General features: G+C 55.8%; 1 protein-coding gene across 5 annotated transcripts in view; it reads left to right on the top strand.

Annotated features, from left to right (window-relative positions):
- Positions 1-5,908: 5,908 nt before the first annotated feature.
- ADCYAP1R1 (ADCYAP receptor type I) overlaps positions 5,909-20,544 on the top strand; it is a 58,045-nt gene continuing 43,409 nt past the window's right edge. For 2 of the 5 annotated variants that reach the window (XM_032305054.1, XM_032305053.1), the window contains exons 1-3: positions 5,913-6,349; positions 16,780-16,919; positions 17,812-17,917. In XM_032305054.1, coding sequence (XP_032160945.1) covers positions 16,869-16,919; positions 17,812-17,917 — 157 coding nt within the window. In that variant the 5' untranslated portion in view covers positions 5,913-6,349; positions 16,780-16,868. Of the gene's footprint in view, positions 6,350-16,779; positions 16,920-17,811; positions 17,918-20,544 lie in introns of all 5 variants that reach the window. The other 3 variants (XM_032305055.1, XM_032305052.1, XM_032305056.1) reach the window with 3 other exon arrangements.

The following is a 20,544-nucleotide window of genomic DNA, read 5'->3' as shown; positions in this document are numbered from 1 at the left end:
CCTCTTGAATGTGAGCAGGACCTATAGATATAATGGACTTCTACTTTCCTGGTTAGTCTAGTTATGTGGTAAAAGGGGCAAGATTTTTCTGATGTTGTTAAAGTCCCTAATATGTTGACTTTAAATTTGCCAGAAGGGAGATCACTGTGAGAGGCCCTGAGCTAATCATGTGAGCCCTTTTCAAGAGGGTCTAGAAGTCAAAGACAAAGAGTCTCCCTTCTGTTGGTCTGGAAGTAGCAAAGTGCCACATTGTAGAGAGGACCACATGGGGGGTGGGGTGGTAGGAACCTTCTAGAAGCTGAGGGCCCTGCCCCACATCCATGAGGAACAAACTGCCTACAGCTTTGGGAGAAGACCCCCAGCCTCGGCCCAGGCCTGGCTGATACTCTGCAGACTTGTGGTACCCTAATCAGGGATCCTGCCTGTGCTTCTGCCCCACGAGGAAACTGAGATAATGAATGTGATTTGTTTGAAGCCTCTAAGTCTGTGGTAACTTGTTACACAGCAATAGAAGACTGATACACAAACCCTGCCCTTGAATGTCTGTGAAGCCTCAGATCAGCCACATCCTGCTGGCAGCCACCAGCTTCCCTGCCCACCCCACACTGCTCAGGGCCTGGGGTCCCCAGTGCCCCAGTTCCTCGCAGACAGTGCTCTCCTCTGCCATGGCAAATGGTTGTTTCATCAGCTGCCAACCTGCTCCCAAAGTTGGTCGTCAAAGAACATTCTATTTGCCCTACTTTTAATATAATTATCAGCATCGTTCGCACAACACCGAGTCAGGGCTCAGCTTGTCACAGGCCCCTATTATCCTGAGCTGCTTTTCTGGGAACAGCTGTATCCAAGCCTCATGCGTGCTGCTGCCTCCCACACGAATTATCTGCAATTTCCACACCTCCATGCACGCCTAGGGCCTGCGTTAAAGCCAGGACTTGGGGCGGGTTTAGTGCGCTGTTATTTTCAAGGCAGCCAAGCTGGCTCCGAGGAAATGGCAGCCAGAGCAAGTGGGACCTGGCTTGGACTGTGGGATCTACAAGGAGGCGGGGAGAGTGGGCAGAGGGGAGCGGGTGCCTGTCCCCATAGGAGCCAGAGCCAGACTGAGGGCAGTGACCGAGCCCCTAGCCATCAGAGGGCAGGGCAAGCACCACAGGGCTCTTGAACACACACAATATGGCCCATTTGTAGGATGCCCAGGAGGGGTCCTTTCTGCAGCAGAAGAGGACTACACACCAACTTCAGAGTGTGCCAAAGAGGGAGGAGGGGATGGGGGTAGGGATTAGGAAAGAAAAGCCCTGCAGACAGAGCTGCGTTGGAGTTGATTTGCCTTCAATCCCGTCCCCTGATGGGTATTCAGCTCCCATGGTTGAACAGCTGAGTTCCTAGGGGAGGGGGCTTTGGAGGTGAGTGAGAAATGTCACTGTCTGACAGCGAAGAAGCTACACCCCACCCCCATCCCCCCCGCGGAGAGGCCTACTGCCTCCATGCAATTCTGCAGGAGAGAAAGCATGTCTACCTTGGTAGAGAAGATGTACTTTGATACCACATGTCTGTGGCTGGGTCCCTGGTGTGTGCGTGTGCGTGTGCACGTGTGCATGCTTGGACCCTATGTGTCTGCCCTTCCGGGCAGAGATTGGATGGAAATGCACATGTGTATGTGCGCAAAGTACACTTATGTGTCACAAGTATGTGTATTCAGGAGTCTGCACATCTGAGCACAAATACATTTGAGTATTTGTAAACACGGTGGAAGGAGGCTCCATCTCTCACTTTTACTCTGAGCTTCAAGAGATTACTTCTTTGGCCACTGGCCTTCCCACACACCTACATTTCCCACTTTCCTTTCTAAGAGTTATCATGCTTGAGCGGAGAGAGCCCAGTATTGAAATTTCAGAGAGCCGGTTTGTGGCCCAACTCTGCCACTAGCTAGCCTTGTCACTTGAAGCCAGTCATTTCTGCTCCCTGAACCTCATTGGCTCTGTCTGTGAAATGGATTGCTAACTGTTCACATCGGCACTTAGAATTCAGGGCTCCAAATCTCTGGTTCCCTGGTGCCACCTCCCCCTACTCCAGACAGTCCTCCCCTTGCTCATCCTTATCCCCTGCCATGCCCTGTGGGGGACAGGACAGAGAGGACTCTGGACTGCTTAGCTCTGAAGATGGGTCTCCTTTCCTCTTGTACTCCAGGCTTGCGGTGAGGCAGGATTTCCACAGCTCCTGGAGCCTGGTGTGAAAACCATGGATCTAAGCAGCCTTAACGTTCATTGCTTTGGTTTTTCAGAGAACCCCCAGGGTCCTAAGGACCTAGTGTCCACAGGGTAACTTAAAAGGTGCCTGATGGCACTGGCTCATCAGATGAAGATGCTGACCTCAGATGGGAGGGCAGGGGTCAGAGTGTACCTGACCTGCGGGGTCTGCTCATGGAATGGCTACCATCTCAGGGGAGCCTGAGCCCTAATGCCTGCAGTGTCCCCAGAGCCCATGTATCTGTGGGAGAGGGGACCTTTATGGGGCAATGGGCATGGCTTCCATACACTGCATGGGGCCAAACATTCCAGAACTTCCCTGCTGCTTTGCCCTGCTGTGCTTCCAGGCCTTCCAGCAGGCATTCCCTTGTGCCCTTGGGGCTTTCTGGGTCCTGCACAGGTGCAGGAGTGATCAGAGGGCCTTCGGAATCAAGCTTTCCCCCAGCCTGTGTAATCTAGTCTATTGGTTCCCACTGGCCTGAATGAGGACGGACCCAGGATCAGTACTTTCTCCTCCACAAAAAGAAACATGGACTCTAGGGCCTGGCATTCAGGGCTCATTCCCCAAATATGAGTTAATTGGGTTAAATAATGTAAGGCAGTTATTCCCCATCCTTTTCATGCCTTGGAGCATATAGAAAACAAAACCATGTATATACTTCTGGGCTGCCTGCCAGGCCGAGGGACAGTATCGCAGGACACATGTTAACCAGTGCCAGACACACAAGCATGCCACCTTGGGATGCTTGTATGTAAAGTGTTTAGCAGAGGGCCTGTGACAGTGATTGTGAACCTTAGCTGTACGTTAGAATGAGCTTTAAAATACCAACCCTCTAGCGACTTCGGGTGGTGAAGCTGGGGCATGGGTATATTTTTAATGCTCCCCAGGGACTCAGGAGCACCAGGAGAGCTGAGAAACACTGGCCCAAGGCAAGGTGAGCGTTTGGCACATGTCAGCTCCCTGTAATGAAAATGCCACCGTGTCCTCCAATGTGCTGTTCTCCTTGATGGAGCGGCAGCAGAAGGGCGGGCTGGGCTGGGCTGGGGGATCAGGAGTCATAGAGGGCACTGCTGCTCAGGAGAGATGAATGCTGGGTAGGGCAGCCTGGCATCCATCTCCCTCAGCCATGTCTCAGAAAATTCAATTAAAAGCCGTATTTTTCAGCTACCGCCCGCCTGACTGGCTGGCATGTGGAACGGAGCTAAGGCAGTGAGCCCCTCCGGATAGGAAAAAGGCTGTGGGACGACCCCCAGCCTCCCTCTGGAGGAGAGAAAAGGCAACTCAAGGGGTCCTTTGGGAGGAGACCATTCCCAAGGGTGGGTCCTCAGCCTCCAATCTTCCCAAAGCCTGGCAGGTAGGGTGAGAATGGGCTGGCTGCCTCAGAAGAAGCAGGGAGACTCTGACTCTGTCCTTGGGGAGTTGTCATCTGGGGAAACAACTGGCCTAGCTGCTGCTCAAGGAGAACCATGTTTGTTGGGAGAGACCAGAGCCTCTGCCCCGACAAGCTTAGAAGAGTGAGGACCGTTAGAGCCCAGCCTGGGCCCCCAGCATCATGGAGGCTGCCCATCGGGTAGAACACCACTGAGGTGAACACTGGGACACAGGCTGTGGTCCCCAGTCTGATGGAAAAGTTGTCTGTGTGTCCTCATCCTAGGACTCTTGTCCCTCTGGTCTCAGGCACTTCATTCACAGGGAACAACCTTCCTGGATTTGAGCTCTGATGGTCACCTCCATGCCTCACCCAGGCTGATGATCCTTAGTAGGGCTGGGATTAGAGTCCATCTGCAAGGCTGGCTGGTCCCTACAGCACTTTGGAGAGAATTGGAGAGGTCCCTCCTCCAGGACCAATTAACAAAAGTGCTCACTGTCCACAAGAAGACATACATGTGGGGACACAGAAGAGACAACAGGGGATACAGAACCTTGAGTGGGACCTAGAACACTAGGTAGAGAAAAGGGAATAATCCTGGAACAGAATGAAGAAGCTCAGAGACAAAGGGACCTTTTCTGGGACCCTGGCCATTGACCTTTCCAGGCTGAGCTGGCCTGCTGTAGGTTACTCTTGATTTCCCCCCTTCCCCACACTCCCAGGTCCCCGGCATCCTGAACTTCCTGCTTCTCTCCTGACTCGGAGACTCCAGGCAGCCTTTCCTTCCCTCTGCTGACATTTCAGTTTACAGAGCACCTTCATACACAGCATCTCATTTGATCTTCATAGCAAAGAAGGGAGACTCCCAGGGGCTGGGGCAACGAACTAGGCAGGAGGGTAGCCAGGTCCAGAAGGGGAGGTCCTGTCTGTCTGTCTGTCTGTCAAACTCTGGTACAGCACCTGGCCCTCTTCTCTCTAGGGAGGTCTCACTCTTTATTGACACAGAGAAGGACTGGCATTCTCTTCTTCCAGGAAGTTTTCCTGGACTGGAAGGAAAGAGAGTCTGGGAGCTCTTTGCCTCTTTCTGGGGCCTCAGCTACTTTCTATAAGTCTCCAATCCATTATGGATTCCTCTTCTCGATTGGACTGGAATCCCCAAGGAAACACTCATCTCTTCCTCCTCCTCCTCCTCTCTCTTTGAGGCTTCCTTAACAAGGCGGCCACACCCAAGGCTTGGCCCAGGGGAGGCTGGACAATAACTTACTGAGAAAGGTCAGCCTGGTTGCAGGACTATGGATGAGGGGTATGGAGAGAGCTCTTGGGGTGCTCAGGCGTGGGGTGTGACCATAGCAGGGGCAGGCAGGAGCCTGGGGTGAGGAGGAGTGGGGGAGGGGTTTGGGACCCTGTGAGTGGGCAGGGTAAAGTACTTTGGGAGTGGGTAACTGTTTTCAGTTAGGCTTTGGCTCCACTATTGGCTGGCGACATGACCTTGACCAGTTCAGTTCCCCTCATTAAGCCTCATTTATCCACCTGTACTAGGAAGAGGTGGAGTAGGACTACAATAACAGTAGCAATATTAATTTATTCATTAATGAGTAAATAAAATCAGTGAAAACCTGGTATGGGGTCTATGTACCATTCTTACCTAATGTTGCTGTCAAGATGGGTACGTGTTCCCATGTACCGGTGAAGAAGCTGAGGTTCAGAGAAGTCAAGGCACTCACCCAAGCTCTCAGAGCTAGCCCTGACTCTGCAGGGACTGGAGCACAGGCAGTCTGACTCCAGAGCAGCGTCACTGTTCAGTTGTTGTAAGCCCTCTGTCCCTTTCTAGCCATAGAGATGTTCTCCAGGGGGTCATACTTGAATTCATCCAGCCAGGCCAAAGCTGGCTGCCCTTCCCAGGCCCAAGCTATCGGGGCAAAGAGTAACCCAACCAGAGTCTGGACTTGCCCCGTAAGTAAGGAAGGCTTCCCGGAGGAGGAAGCACAGTCTCAGACAGGGACTCCTGAGGACGTGGAAGTAAGAAGGTAGAGAACTTTCTTATTCTAGGTATCTTGGGGAGGGTGGAAAGGAGGGAAATGTGCCCCAGGGAAGACCGGACTCTGAGCTGCGGAAGCCCGGGCGACAGAGGGGGTTGTTGCCTCCGCACCGTCCGCCTAGGGGTCTCAGCCAAAGCTCTGGCTGATGTCTGTCTCTAGGCCTGGTGAACGCGGCGGGCGGGGTCCCGCTCCCCCGCACACCCCCGGCCTAACCCCTCCCCCGGGCGCCCATTGGTCTACACCCGCCCCTAACTCTGCGAAGTGCGCGGCGGAGGCGGTGGTCGGTCCCCTCCCTCCCTCCCCAGGCCTGGCTTCGCGGAGGAGGCGGCGCCTCTCCCGCAGGGCAGAGCCGCCCGAGCGGCGCGCAGTGCGGGGCGGCAGAGGGCAGGCGGGGGGCGCCGCGCTCGGGGGCCCGGGCGGTGACTGACGGCGGCGGCGGCGGCGGTGGTGGCGGCTCCAGGCGAGCGCGGTCCCCGCGTGCGCACACGCACACGCCGCCGCGCAGGGACCGCGGACACCGGCCGCCCGCGGACACACGGACGCGGAGAGGCGGGCTCGGCGCGCGCTCCTCGGCGGACACGCTCCCCATCCTCGGGCGGCGCGGGGCGCGGACTCTCCGCTGTGCGCCCTCCCCGCGGAGTGTGCCCCGGGCCGCCCCGCAGCCCGCAGCCCCGCGGCGAGGCCCGGTTGTGAGCAGGTAAGGGCCGCCCAGCCGCCCCTGCACATCCACGCCCCCCCGCTCCCCCTCCCGATCCAGAACCCTCGTCCCCCGGCCCCCCCAGGGGACAGCGGACCCCTTCCTCCAGCCCGGTGATCCCCGCGAGCCTCGTCCTTCACCGACGGATAGGGGGCCGGGGCCAGCGCGGGCCAACCTGCGGAAATCGAAATGAAGCCCCCTCCCGCTGCTGCTCCCTTCCTGCGCGACAGTCTGACAACGCCCCCTCCCCCACCCCCCCACCCCCCAATATCTGGGCTAGACTTGGGGCAGTCGATCCTTGCAGCCCCAAGGGAGCTATCTCTCGCCCCTCCCCATGCCAGAGGGAGGACCAGGGGCAGGAAAGGCATTGCGGCCAGAGGGACTTGTCTCCCTACTCCCAAGGCCGGCGGACGCGCCTACGCGGATCGGGAAGGCAATCCTGAAGGGTCTCTGGGTGCTGCGGTCCTCGCGAGGTCTCAGGGGTGGGCAAGCGATGTGCTGGCTGGGTGGGGGTAGGGGCCAGCCTAGAATGTCTGTCTCTAGTGACACGTTCGGGATTGTTCAAGAGAGCATCCTCTCTTGGTTTCTCGCGGAGCATATGGGATGGGGTCTTGATGCCTGGGCTTAGGTGGTCTCGAAGAAAACGCCGAAGGGGAGCTGTGGGAGAAAAGCTTCGGCCTGCAGGACCAAAGTGGGCCAGTCCGAGACCCCTGCCGGCCGCCTTAAAGGCACAGGCTCCTGCTGCAGCTGCGGGAGGCGGGGGCCACATCCTGGGCCAGTCGTTGGCTGGTGCTTTGAGCAGGTCAGAAGAGGGGGCCAGGGCTCCAGTGGATGGAGCTAGCCGCTCAGGAGGGAGTCTGGGCAGAAGCTGATTGCATTTCACACGTTTCTGGGGAATGGAACCTCACCACTGGAAGGAGTTCAGATCCCCTTAGAAAGCTGCTGGTGGAGGGGTGGTGGACCCCTGCGACTTCTCCAGACCATTCCCATGCTTTTATTGGAGGCTCCCTGACTTTACCCCTGCCTTACAGTGTCCCATAAAGCAATGCCCTCCACCCTTAAAAAAAGAAAGCGTTTAGCTTTTCTGGTGTACAGTCCTGTGTGTGGGGTGGCTGGAGAATAGGATGGCAATACGCAGGGTCTTTGGGTGGTCACTTGCCTTGGGACTGCTGTTGGGCAGAGAGAGACAAGCATCAGGTTGGGCTAGAGGCTTTTGAGTGGATGTGAACTAATGAAGGGAGTGGAAAACTATGAGCTTGGGGGGGGGGGCGTGGGGAGCAGCAGCACCCAGATTTTCTCAGGAGGCCCCAATCTCAGTTTGATGCTGGCTGCAGGTGGGCTAGGCAGAGCCCACCCCCCCATGCCCCACTGAATCTGGGACTCCTGTTCCCCACTGACCTTGGGGAGGGCAAGCAAAGGGGCCTGTCTGGATACAAACCACGGTTGGAACAACAGCTCAGAGACAGAACACACTAGGGTGGGCCTGGGGCCAAATCTTCCAGCTAATCCATCAACAGGTGTATGGGGTTACCAGGGATGTGGACCCCGTCCCTTCCTCTGTGGATGATTCACTGGTGGGTCTGTATCTGGGCCAGGCTCCCTCTGGTCTGTTTGGCCCTGTGTGCAATGAGGATAGGTGTCGGTGGGGAGCCTCTCAAGGACCCTTCCCTGCATACTGAGGGCTAATCAGGCTCAAGCCTCCATGGAAGTCCCCTTTGGTGTAAAGCTCAGGGTGACAGGGGGTTGATTGGAGAAATACTCCCCCCCCTTTTTTTCATGTGGTCACCTCTCCCTACCATGCCCCTACATTGGGACACTCTCTCAACTCGTGTTGACAAACCAAACACACAAAATGGGTATTTACAGATTAGTATGTGCAGCTAAGAGGCCAGGGAGAACAAGAGCTCAGGCCACAGAGTGGCTTTCTTCCCGGGGAAGTGGCCTCAGACTGAGTGTCCCAGGCCTCTGGCCTCCCAGGGACGAAGCCTTCACTGACCGAGGGCTGGCGCTGATTCAGTGGAGGACACTTTGTGCTGTCTGCCAGAGGGCAGAACCGAGGAGTGCCAAACACAGAGCAGGAGCTCCGCTCAGTGCCAGGAAGGCCTCGCCTCCCTGAGAGCCACCCAGCATAGAGCCCACACTGGGAGTGACAGTAGGTTTCCTGTCTCGGGAGGTGTGTGAGCAGAGGTCTGATATCCCAAACAGGGCTGCCTGGGGTCTTTCTACACTGCTAGGGCCAAAGGCCCTGGAAACCTTAGCTGCCCCTGAGCAGATGAATCTGAGTCCGGAGACTGAACGTGCTGGGCCTAGTGGTCCAGATGCGTGGCAACGTACAGGTTTGGAAACTCCTCAGCGGCGACATTTGTACTGAGCCCTGGATGCTGTCAGAGGCACATGGTGACAGCCACCCCCACAGTGACACACAAAGAGGGAGTGACACACTGCCGAGAAGGCATGGAGGTTTCCAACGACACCTGCCAGAGAGCTGGGGTGGGGTATGCAACAGCAGAAAGACATAGGGACCTTGGGACACACTGTCTCACCTAGATCTGGGCACACCTGGGGACTCAGACACTTGCCCAAGGGAGATTACGGAAGTCTCCTGTAATGAAAGTCTAGAGGCACATGGACTTGCAAGGAGAAAGTGCATGTGTGGCATGAGATTCGATGGAGGGCTGACATACTTTCTCTGTAAAGGACTAGGTAGTAAATACTTGGGCTTGGCGGGCTGTTCTGCCTGTGGCAGCTTCTCCGTCCTGCTGTCCTGGTGGGAAAGAACCATAGATGATACAAAAACAAGTGAACACACCTAGTTCTGATAAACTGTTTAGGGACACTGCCGTTTGAATTTCATATAGTTTTTATGTGACATGAAATATGAGTATTTTAATTTTTTTCTGACCATTTAAAAATGTAAAAATGATTCTTAGCTCCTGGCTGGCCAGAAGTAGCTGACAGGCTGGGTCTGACCTGCTCGAAGTGTTTGCCAAACTGTAGGACGGAAGGTTAGAGAAGAAAAGTGGTTTAACAGTTAAAGGGAGGGAGGCCTGGGTCCTGGGAGCCTGAGCTGCCCTAGGGAGCCTTGGATGCTTCCCTGCACTCTGCCTGGAGCTCGGAGTGCCCATCTGTTTAGTGGGTCGGTGCCAGGAGAGGCTCCCTGCCTGGCCTCAGCACCCCATCCAGACAGGCCTTCGCTGTGTCTGTGTGGTAAATCTGCTCTGTGGACACCTGGAAAGATAACATTCACGGACATGAAATGACATCATGTCCCTTCAGCTCACCAGATAGGTCCTGCGTCCCCTTTCCCATTCAGCCTCTGTGTCCAGGTTTGTGCCCACCTCCACCAGGAGGGAGATGCAGGGACCCCTGGACATGTCTCATGTTTCCAGCAAGATTTGAAACTCACAGTGAGCAGAACGGGACCCAAAACGGCCCCAGCAGGAGGGAGGGTCTCCTTATCTGGGGCTGGTGGCTCTCAGACAAGGGCGAGATCAGTGGAGGCAGATGCAGAACAGGGTGGGCTTCCTAGAGATGGTGGTAGGAGGTGGCTTTGACCTTGAGGAATACCTGGATGTTCTCATCCCAGGGCAATGCATTGCCTTCACTGTCCTCAACCTCCCCCCATATCTCCTCACCCCCACCCTGCCCTGACAAATGGGCACTGCAGAGGCTTGGCTGAGGAAAAAAAAAAAAAAAATACATAGCTGCTTTGTAGGCTTCTCCACATTTCCCAGGTTGTGATTTAAGGCTATGTGGTGATCCAGGTCTTGCCTTTGTTTTCTTCCTCTGTCTCCTGTTCCCTTTTGACATTTCCTTCCTACCATTTTCCCCGAGGTTGGCCAAGGAGAATTTCCTTTCCCATTTTCCCTGTGTTTTTAGATTCTGTTCCCTTATTTCCATTCTAGCTGCCCTTCCCCTGCCCAAGCCACCATCACCTCTACCCTGAATCCAGAAAATGGCCTCTCATTCTTGAGGGATGGAGGAGGGCGGGTCTCTCCCTGGCATTGAACTCCCTGCACCCCTTCCAGATCAGCTGAGCTGCCTGGACCAGTCAGCTGGAAGGCCTCTGTTGCATGACCTTGGGAAAGCCTCCTGGTTTCTCAGGACCTCAGACCCTCACAGGGGCGATGGGGTAACGCTGCCAGCATCCACTCTTGAGTTCCAGCCCAGCCCTTCCGTGCCCTGAGCCCCGGTTTCCCACATGTCCCAGTGGAGGTTGTGGGTAGAATCATGAGGGATCCTTCCAGGGACCTGGGCTTTGTCACCCACCCCAGTGGCCAGGCTCTGGAAGGGGAAGGTTTGAACACCCAGAGGCACATCAGTGTTAATGATTAATCTGCCACTGACAGGATGCCCTTTACCTAGACATTAGGCTCTGTCCTTCATCAGCTCTGACCCTGTTGAGGAGGAAAAAGGTGTTGGAGGTTTCCCTGTTCCTTCCTCCCCCCCCCAAAAAAGTGTAGTTCCCTTCCTTTGAGGAGTAAACTTGGCGGGGGTGGGGTGGTTGGGTAACGTTTTATCTTTCGTCTTCCTCCCTGGTTTCCTGCCCTGGGAGGGAGAGGAGGAAGTGGGGGGCCAGCCTGCTTAGGTGCATTAAAAAGGAATATGTGGTGAACAAGGGAAGCTGGTAATCCATTTCTCATGGGTCATCTGTCTCATGTTAGGCTTGGCACTGCCTAATGACAGGGAGGGATGCTGGGTAGCCTGAGGAGCTCAGTAGGGGGTAGCCTGGCTGGCCTCAGCCCCATGAGGGCAGAAGAAGCCCCTAGAGCTATATGGCCCAAGGGAAAGGGAAGGTGGAGTGCTACCCTCTCACTGCAGAGGTGTCCAGCAAAAGCTGGCCCGGAAGGACATGGTGGAAAGATATCAGAGCTTTCCCTTGAGGGCCCTCGACCAGCCGCCAGAGGGGGTGACACCCCATCCCAGGGGCGGGACCATCCCTAGCTGGGGTGCAGCAGAAAGTGTCCTGCAGGTGGTGGGGCCTGGGGAGTGGCTGGAGGGTGTCAGAGTCCCTTCCCACTCCATGGGGAACGTTGGGAGCCCAGTGAGTCACCGCTGGCTCCGGTGTGCTGACTGATGATGCTGTCTTCCTGTCTGCTTGGTGCAGTGGCTCACGGGAGGACACGGCTGCTCTTGTCTGTTCCTGCTGCCATCAGTCACTGGGCTGGTGGGGCCCAAAGAGGGCCTCCTGAGTGTAAACAGGGGAGCCGACTCCTCTCTAGACCAAGTATCTGTCACACATCCCTTCCTGCTGGCAGAGCTCCAGTCCTCTGGGCTGTGTGACCTTGGGATCTATCTTCCCCTCTCTGGCCTCAGTCTCCCCACAGGCAACTCAGTAGTAATAATGGAAGATGGCCTTGAAAATCTGTCTCAGGTTTGAAATGGTGTGTCTATAATGAACTCTTTCCAAGGAAGATATTTCAGATGTAGAAGTATGGGCAGAGGGTACCAGAAGGTCTGACCAATACCCAAAGGTGTGAGAAGGATCACTAATAACATACAATGAGTTCTGAGCTGATCTTCCTTTTTTGAGAGACAGAGAATGGCGGGAGTGTAAGGATGGAGTGTATAAGCTTTGGAGCCAGCCTGCTTGGGTTCCCTTCCCAGCTCTACCACATATTTGCTGTGTGACCTTGGAGAAGTTACTTGGGCTCTCTGTGCCTTAGTTACCTTAGCTATAGAATGAGGATAATGCTAGTAACTGCTTCAAGGTTTCGGGCAGGTGAAAGGAGTTAATGCAAATTGGTCGCTTGGAAGAGTGCCTGACACATACTGAGTGTCTAATAAATGTTAGTCCGGAGCAAATAAAGGTGCAGCGGTCCTGCTGCTGCCATTTTGAAAGGGATGCAGGGCTATGGGGATGGAGGTGACAGCAAGAGGTACAAAAACCTGAACAGAGTAGTAAGAATCCTAACAGTTAATCCCCACACGGCCCTCCTGGGAACCAGGCTGTGCTGTGTGCTCCGTAGTTTACTTCCGCGACATAGGCGTTCCTGTTATTTCCATTTTACAGACAGTCAGATTGAGGCACAGGAAAAACTGGCTTGTCTGAAGGGCTAAGGCTTAAAACTCCAGCAGAATGGTCTCCATGCCCATCACCGTAAGTGCCGGGGAGTCGAGTTTAATTGTTCTCAGATCAGTTATAAAAGCCAGTTGCCCCAGCAGAGCCTGGACCCAAGACAGTGAGCCTAAGAATAGTGGTGACCAGGTTGTCCTGCGCCAGCTGCGTGGCTGGGCTGAAAGGGCCGGGCAGGCGAGAGCCCAACCACAGGCTGCAGTGGCCATGCCTAGCCTTGTCCTGTGCGAGGGTCATTGGCCGTTTTGGGGGAGTGCTGAGGAGGAAGGCAGCCAGGACAAGGGGGAGGAGGAGCCACTGACGGGGCTGCAGGTGGCAGGCCCAGGGGATGCATTCAGGGCACATGCCTGTAGTTCACAAGGGGAGCAGGTTCAAGGGCAGGTGGCCTCCAGCCATAAACTCTGAGCGCTGTCCAACAAGGATGGGGCCGGGAGGTGTCAGAGCATGGACAGCGGGGTGGGCAGAAGTGCCAGAAGGAGCTGAGGAGACTATCGTCTTGGAGAAGCTAGAGAAGGTGACCCCCGAGGCCCCCAGCTAGGGTGGGGGTGTGGAAAGATCAAGGCCCCAGAGCTCCCGCACGCTCTCTCGCGGGTGAGTCCAGTGGGCCGGGGATTGGTGGGGAGAGCAGACAAGTGGCAAAAGTGGGCTAAGGGACTAGATCTTAAGAGTTCTCATGTTGATAATCACGTTACCGTGCGGGGACGATGTTAACTTATTGTGGTGATAATATATACAAATGCCAAATCCTTACATTGTGTGCCTGGAACTAAGATAACGTTATATGTCAATTATATCTTAATTAAAAAAAAAAAAAAGAGGGCAACAGTGGACATGGGGAGCCCGGGTCTAGCTCCAGATGAGACCCTGAGCTGAGCTTACCCCAGCCCCTCCACCCTGCATCACTGGGCTGCTTCCCCTCATGGCCCAGGCAGCCTAGTGACAAAGCAGAGCTGGGGGATGGTCTGGCGGGGGGCCTCTGTTTTGACTTGTTTTTCATCAGAGCAGCGGGCCTGCTGGGAGCAGGCAGGGGCATCCCGCGAGTCTGGCGTTCCCGTGCCAGTGCGTGAGCGTGTGCGTGCTCGCGTGGGTATGTGCGTATGTGTGTGTGTATGCGCCCGGGCCTGAGTCCAGACGTATTTCATTGCCTCTGTGTGTCTGAATGCCTTTGCCGCTTCGGGTGTGTGTTACTACATAGATCGGGGATCAGACGAACGCAGGTGAATCCCGGCACTGCCGTCTGATTGCATCTGTACGTGTCTTTATTCTGTGTTTTGCGTGTGCGTCTGTGCTTCCGCGAAGGGCCGTGTGTGTGAGTGTGTGCGGAGTTGTCTGTCGGCCCCTGAAGGGGTCTCTACCTTTGTGTATTCCATGCCTGGCAGGGCACTGATGCCCCCTGGGGATAAATGTCTCTCTGACTCTGTGGCGTTGACGTATGTTTGTGTTCTTCTCTATGGACCTGTTTCTATGTATTTGTGTGTGTGTGTGCGTGCGTGTGTGTGTGTGTGTGTGTGTGTGTGAGAGAGAGAGAGAGAGAGAGAGAGAGAGGATATAGAAATCAGCCAGCTCTCAAACACAGATTCATTCTCTGCCTGCTTGGTGCCCCCACTTGCCCCTAGAGCAACCAGAGGCGTGGAAGCTGCTTGCTCTCCCGGGCCAGCTCTCTGAGTTCTAATAAAGGTCAAAACGGGGATTTTAAAATTCTACTCTCTGTGAGAGTTACCTGGAGAGCCAAAACCAGCATTGATATCCGGGCCCCCGCCCCAGAGGCAGTGGTTCAGTTGGGCGGGGGTATCTTTAAACGCTTCTCAGTGGTTCTGATGGGTGGTCCAAGCTGAGTGGGGGCTAAGAGGGGCCAGAGAGGGGGAGGCAGGTCTCCATTTGCGGGGTCCCCATCCTGAAGGAGGCAGGTAGTGCCACTGCCATCTCAGGGTGTTGCTGAGAGCAGGGAGCCCCGATTTCATGGCTGAGTGCTCTTGCCACATGTCCTCTCCAGGAACCTTGTTCTGTGCCCCAGGGCAGAGGTCTCCCCCAAGGGACAGAGACAGCCACTGGCCCTATTTTTGGTGGCACCTTGCTGGGAGCACAAGAGAGGTGGCCCCTGAGGAAGGAGCACTGTGTCCACTTGGTGACACAGGCTGTGTACCCATTTTCCTTCTCCGGCTCTTGTTTGGGCCCTGCTGGCCCGGAGGGAGCTGAGAGGAGGAGTCACCTTCCCCCTGGCTAAGACAGCTGAGACCCACACAAGTCGAGGGTCTAGACTGTGGCTGGGTGCGGGGGCCGAAGCCCAGGTGTCGCCTGCAGGCTGAGGCTGCTGGTGGCCCTGCCAGATGGGCTGACGGAGGTTCCAAAGCCACCCAGCATGGTCGTGGGGGGGGGGGCCCACCTGACTTCACATCTCACCGGCCTTTGGCCTGATATTGTCCCAGGTGGGGAGGAGTCAGCTGCGGATCTCAGGCTTTCGATGCCTTGCAGTGGCTTCTCTAAGCCCTCTGTTGGCCTAGAGAGACAGCCTGCAGGTTCTGCTGTGGGCAGGGGACCAGGCATTCCTCTGCCCCAGCCAGGTGGGTCAGAGGGTCAGCTCCGGAATTAGCACACAGGGCTTTAGGCTCCTCAGTGGGGTTGACCCCCCTCAGTGGGGTTGACCGAGCCCCTGGGGACCAGCAGTGCCTGGTTATGCCAGAAGTAGCCCGTGACCAGTAGAGTTGTGGAGGGTCCTGTATAGAAACCCAGGCCTGAGAGTCTGGCACAGCTGGTGCCTTGGGGTGCCGGGATGCTGGGGCCAGAGCTCCCCCAGCCTGCCCATCCTTCCTGACCCGCAGGGGAAAGCCTGCATCAGCATCCTCAGGGACCCCTGGGCTTCTCCGAGCATTTCTTGGGGACACCCAAGGCCTTCCTCAGCATCTCTGGGTGGGCCCTGAGGAGTAGAGCAACAGGTGGGTAAGACAGGGTCCCCCTTTGGTGGAGCTATCCTGCGGCTTGTTTGCTTTCTCCTTTTTGGATACTTGCTGGTCACCAAAGTGAGGTTAGAGAAGCTAGGGGAGAGGGAGGGAGGACACACGGGTGGCAAAAAGCCAAGGGCACAAAAGGAATGAGGATCACGGCAGCTCTGCCCAGGGAGGGGGGAGTGGTGTATATGGAGACTAATAGCTGGGGTGCACCCCCCGCCATGGGTCTCTGAGCCCAGGCACCTGTGGTGGGGGCTCTGACCCCTGCCAACTGAATCCTTTTAATAATGATTTAATAGGAATGTGAATAATAATTTTTAAATGACTGTGTGGTATTCCCTTGCATGGCTGCTGGGGCCTGTTAACAGGGTCTGCTTGATGGATGCTGGGTTGCTTCCTTTTCTGCTGTGGATGCTATTTTAAGTGATGCTGCAGTGACTGCCGTTGCATGTGTTTTTTTTTTTGGACAAGTACAAGTATTTCTCGGTAAATACTCAGATGCGGAATTGCTGGGGTGAAGGGAATGTGTGCTAACCATCGATTTTAGAAGCAGACCAGACTCTCCCCCTCGGGAATATGCCAGGGCCCCCACACCCTCCCCGCTGGACTCCGGTCCCCTGTCTGGTCCCCATTGGCAACCCTCATCCTCAGGGACCTGCCCTCCTTGGAGCATGCTCTTCAGCAACCACTGCTTTCTCCTGGAGGCCCAGTGGGCCAAGGCGGGGTGAAAGGAGGTTACGTCTAAGCAGCCCTGGCCCGGCAGCTGGAATGAAGCGATGCTCTGTGGTGGGCACGAGAGTCAAGGAGCAGTTCATTCTCACGTAGCAGCCGGGAGCTAGGGAGGTCTCCCAGGCTGGTGGGGCGCTCGCGGTGATCCCATTCCTCTCAGTGTGGGGCTTCCCACGGCCCGGGGGTTGGCTCTGGCATTCAGGCAGGGCGAAAGAGCAGAAGTGGAGAACGGGTGCTGCCTCGTGGACAGGGGGTCTGCAGGTGGCACCTGTCCCTCCCCTCCCCCCACCCGGTATTCCGTAGGTCAAACGCCCGCACCTGCGAGCGGAAAGGAGCGAGTAATGTCCTCTCTAGGGGGGCATGCTGGCGAAAACTCTGTCACAGTGGAGGGAGCTGGGGGAGACAGTTGTCTGCTACAGAGAAGAAAGCCATGCAGACCCTTCTGGTGGCCTGATGGGGGCCTGAGCCCCTGTGCCCTGCATTGTATCCCCAGTGCCGAGCTCTGCGTAGGTGTTCAGTGGATATTTGTTTACTAGAGGAGTAAGGAACGCATAGACCAAGGCAGGGAGGGGGCTTACTCTGATAGGCTGAGAGCCTTGCTGTAGATAAGCGGGGGTGTCAGGAGGAAGACCTGTCCCTGCCAGGGGACCCACAGGACTCATGCCTTCCTTTCTCTCCAGCCCATAGACACCGTGGGGCTGGCGAGCGGCTGCTCTGAGCGGGAGGCAAGCATAGCTGGCCTGAGTCTCCGTCCGGACTGAGAAGCATCATGGCCAGCATCTTGCAGGCCTCCCTGGCTGCTTTCCTCCTGCTGCCTATGGTAAGGACCCAGGACTCTCCCCTTCAGGCATGCTTACAGACGTCGCCTCGAGGAACCGTCCCTGCCCCAGCACGAGAACACAGCTCTCGTGGACTTTGAAGTTACTTGGTCCTACGCTTAAATCCAGTGCCCACCACTAACCAGCTGTGTGACCTTGGACAGGAACATGTGATTTTTCTGAGTCTTGGTTTCCACTTTTGTAAAATGGGGGCAGGAGGGAATGAGAGCAGCTCGTAGGTCCTGCTGAATGCAACCAGTGCTCCTCTGCCCACAGCCCCTGAGGGTGCATGCCTCCTGAGCCCCCAGAGGGGAGAGAGGATGAGCTCCCTTAGCCCCTTCTCTCTCCCACCCCTGCTTGCTCCCCTGAAGTACAGTGCTAGTCCCCTGGTCTCTAGAGCCAGACTGCCTAGGTTCTGGTCCTCACTGCACAGTCTGCTAAGCTAAGTAATTTTGAGAAAGTTACCTAACATCTCTGTGCTTAGGGTTCACATCTGTTGAATGGAGAATGATGAGAAGCACCTACTTTGTAGAGCTCCTGAGCTATATATATATATGTGTGTGTGTGTGTGTGTGTGTGTGTATAAGACAGAATAATGCACACGCACAGGACAATGCTGCGTGTATGTTTGCTAATATTATTATAACACATGGAAACTGAGACCCAAGGAAGGCTGGAAGCCACCGATGGCCACACGTTGAATTGGTGAAGGAGAGGAGCCCTCATGATATTTGGGGCCTCTGCTGGCCCCAAAATCTCTCTGGCACTATCCTCTTCCTGCTTCTGCCCCACCCCACACCCCACATCGCTCCGGGGCTGAGGTAGCAGGGTTTGTCTGTGAACCTCCTGCCTGCTCCTCCCATCCATCCCATGTGTCCCGTGTGTCCCTCGCAGGCCACCGCCATGCACTCTGACTGCATCTTCAAGAAGGAGCAAGCCATGTGCCTGGAGAAGATCCAGAGGGCAAATGACCTGATGGGCTTGAATGACTCCTCCCCAGGTGAGTGGGGTGCTGAGGAGGTCAGCGAGTTCCCAGCACAGCCTGGCCAGGCTTTCGAAACTGGCATCTGGGCCTCTGGCCGTTTTGTAGAGAGTGGTTGAGGGTACCGGTACCTGGGTCCTTCTGGAAACCCTGCAGGGTGATGGAGTCCTGGATCTGCAGTGACCTTGGGGTTGCCCTCCTTGGGACATCCTACCCCGGATTCCTCATTCTGGAGGAGGCTGTTCTGGGCGGCTGGACATGGCTGCCTCTGATCCCCTGGGGTCTGGGAGCGGGGTGGTGTCTGGGCTGGGGAGTGGCTATTAGAGAGCTTGTTAGCAAGCAGCCTGGCCCTGGTGGCAACAGGGACACAGCTGTCGCCAGTGGCCGAGTTGGAGAGCACCTGGTTAACCCAGGGCAGGCACTGCGGGGTCATTTCCCTCTTCCTGTGCTCACTCCACCAGAAGCCAGAGAACAAGGCTGCAGCAGGGACCCCATTCCTAAGCCTCCTGGGTGAAATGTTCTCCTGGGGCTGCTGTTAGCACTCGGAGAGGGGAGGATACTGCTTCCTGGAGCTGGATGGGGCCATGCACGGCAGCACACTTAGCAATCATAGCTCTCCCCATTAGATGCCCAGAACATCCCCAATCCCATTGATGACCTCAAATCCTCCACACCTTTTCCAAGTGTCCCAAGGACATGGCAGGGACCCTGGCTGAGAACCAGAGGTCTGTGTAAGGCCTCTCCTGCAGACTCCCCGCTGGGCAGATGGTCTGCTCAGGCCCACAGAGTGGGGTGTGTGGGAGCTTGCAGAGTTGGGGCCGGAGTTGGGGCCGGGGCCTCCCTCGTGGCCTTGCCAACCTCACCTGTGCCTGAGTTGCTGGAGGGTGGGGCTCCCTTCCCTCACTGGAGGGCTTGACTTTTCCCTCTGGATCCTCCCCATTTCTGAGGAGCTCTTCTGAGCACCATCTGTTTAAATACTTGATTAATCGGCAGCCCAGTTAAATGTAATGGTCCCTGCGGGCTGAGCTCCCCGTACAGTCAGTGAGCATTAACTGGTAATGAAGCTCCCGGTCATGCTGGCCTCTCCCTCTGGGCCGAGCTCTGGTTCAGTCTTAACCGAGGCCGAAAGTAGATTCTAGGTCCCACCACCCAGAGAAGCTGAAGCAGGGGGCCCAGAAGGGCACACAGTGGCAGGAGACCAAAAGGGTACCTGGTCCAAACCTCTAGTCGAGGAGATGGGAAGAGGGGAGCCTGGGTAGCAGTGACTCGTTAGGCCACACAGGGGTTGGAGTGAGTGGCAGGTTGAGGTGTCCTGCCTCCCAGCCCAGGGCCATGGCGCCTTCATCACGGGTCTCAGATACACTTGGGGTGGTGTAGTGAGAAGCGTCCAGAAAGGAAGGGTAGAGGTGGGGTGGGGACCAGACTTGGGGAGCCACGTGTGGGTTAATTGCACAGCAGTTTGGGGAGCCCTGGGGTGGGAGAGGACACAAGGGCCTGGCCACAGGGGTGTCCTCTCAGAGGCATGAGCGAGATGGATGTAAGGTTGGACACCCTCCCAGGAGGGGGCAGGACAGTGCGAGTTGGGAGGGGGTCCTCACCACCAGGTAATGCTCAGAAGAGGAAGAAAGGAGTTCTCTTTGGGGAAGGTGGGCAAGGATTCACGGAAAAGGTGGTATTTAAACCAGATCCTTGGTTCTCAAACCTGGCTGCGCATTAGAATCACCGGGAGCTTTTAGAAAAATGTGCTGAAGCCACAATCCAAACCCATTAAATCAGCACCGTGGTCCGTTGTAGTCAGGATCTTTTAAGTCTCCCCAGGCCATTCCAATGAGAAGCTAGGCTGAAACTCCTGAGCGAAGCTTAGGGATAAGCAGGCACTTGCTGGCAGATGAGAGCTGAAGGATGGATGAGCAGGGAGAACATTCTAGGCTGAGGGAACCCCAGCAGTAAGAGGTGGGGAGGGGAAAGAGTACCTCCCTGTGTGTGGAACCCTGAATTAGGGTGGGTTGGGGTGGCCTATCAAGAGGGTCTGGCTGAGGGTCCCAGGGGCCCTGTGAGTCAAGGCTGACCACAAGTCCCCCTCAGACCTGGATTTGGGTGAGGGACCCCAGGCCTATGGAACAAATCCACTCATCTACTGATATACTCATTCATTCACCCATTCATTCATTCACTCACTCACCCACTCATTCATTCATTCACTCACTCATTCATTCATTCACCCATTTATTCATTCATTCACTCACGCATTCATTCATTCAGTCACCCATTCACTCATTTACTTATTCACTCACTCAGTCACTCATCCACTTACCCACTCATTCACTCATTCACTCAGTCACTTACCCATTCATTCACTCTCAGTCACTCTCATTCATTCACTCACCCACTCATTTGCTCACTCACTCATATGACAAGTTGGAATCTTAGTGTCTGGCCTGGGTAGAATAGGGCAAGGCCACAGGCAGGGGACTGTAGAGACAGAGGTTTGCATCCTGCTCGCCCTGGTTACTTCAGAGAGGTCATGCCAGTGGCAGAGGTGGAGCTGATGCAGTGGGAATTCAGTGGAAGGGGAAAGTGCTTTGTGCTGGGTAGGGTGAGTGGACATGGTGGAATCAGGGAGGGCTTCAAGGAGGAAGGGGCAT

The sequence above is a fragment of the Mustela erminea genome, chromosome 11, assembly GCF_009829155.1.
Source record: "Mustela erminea isolate mMusErm1 chromosome 11, mMusErm1.Pri, whole genome shotgun sequence".
Lineage (NCBI taxonomy): Eukaryota > Metazoa > Chordata > Mammalia > Carnivora > Mustelidae > Mustela > Mustela erminea.
This window is presented reverse-complemented; position numbering and strand designations above follow the sequence as displayed.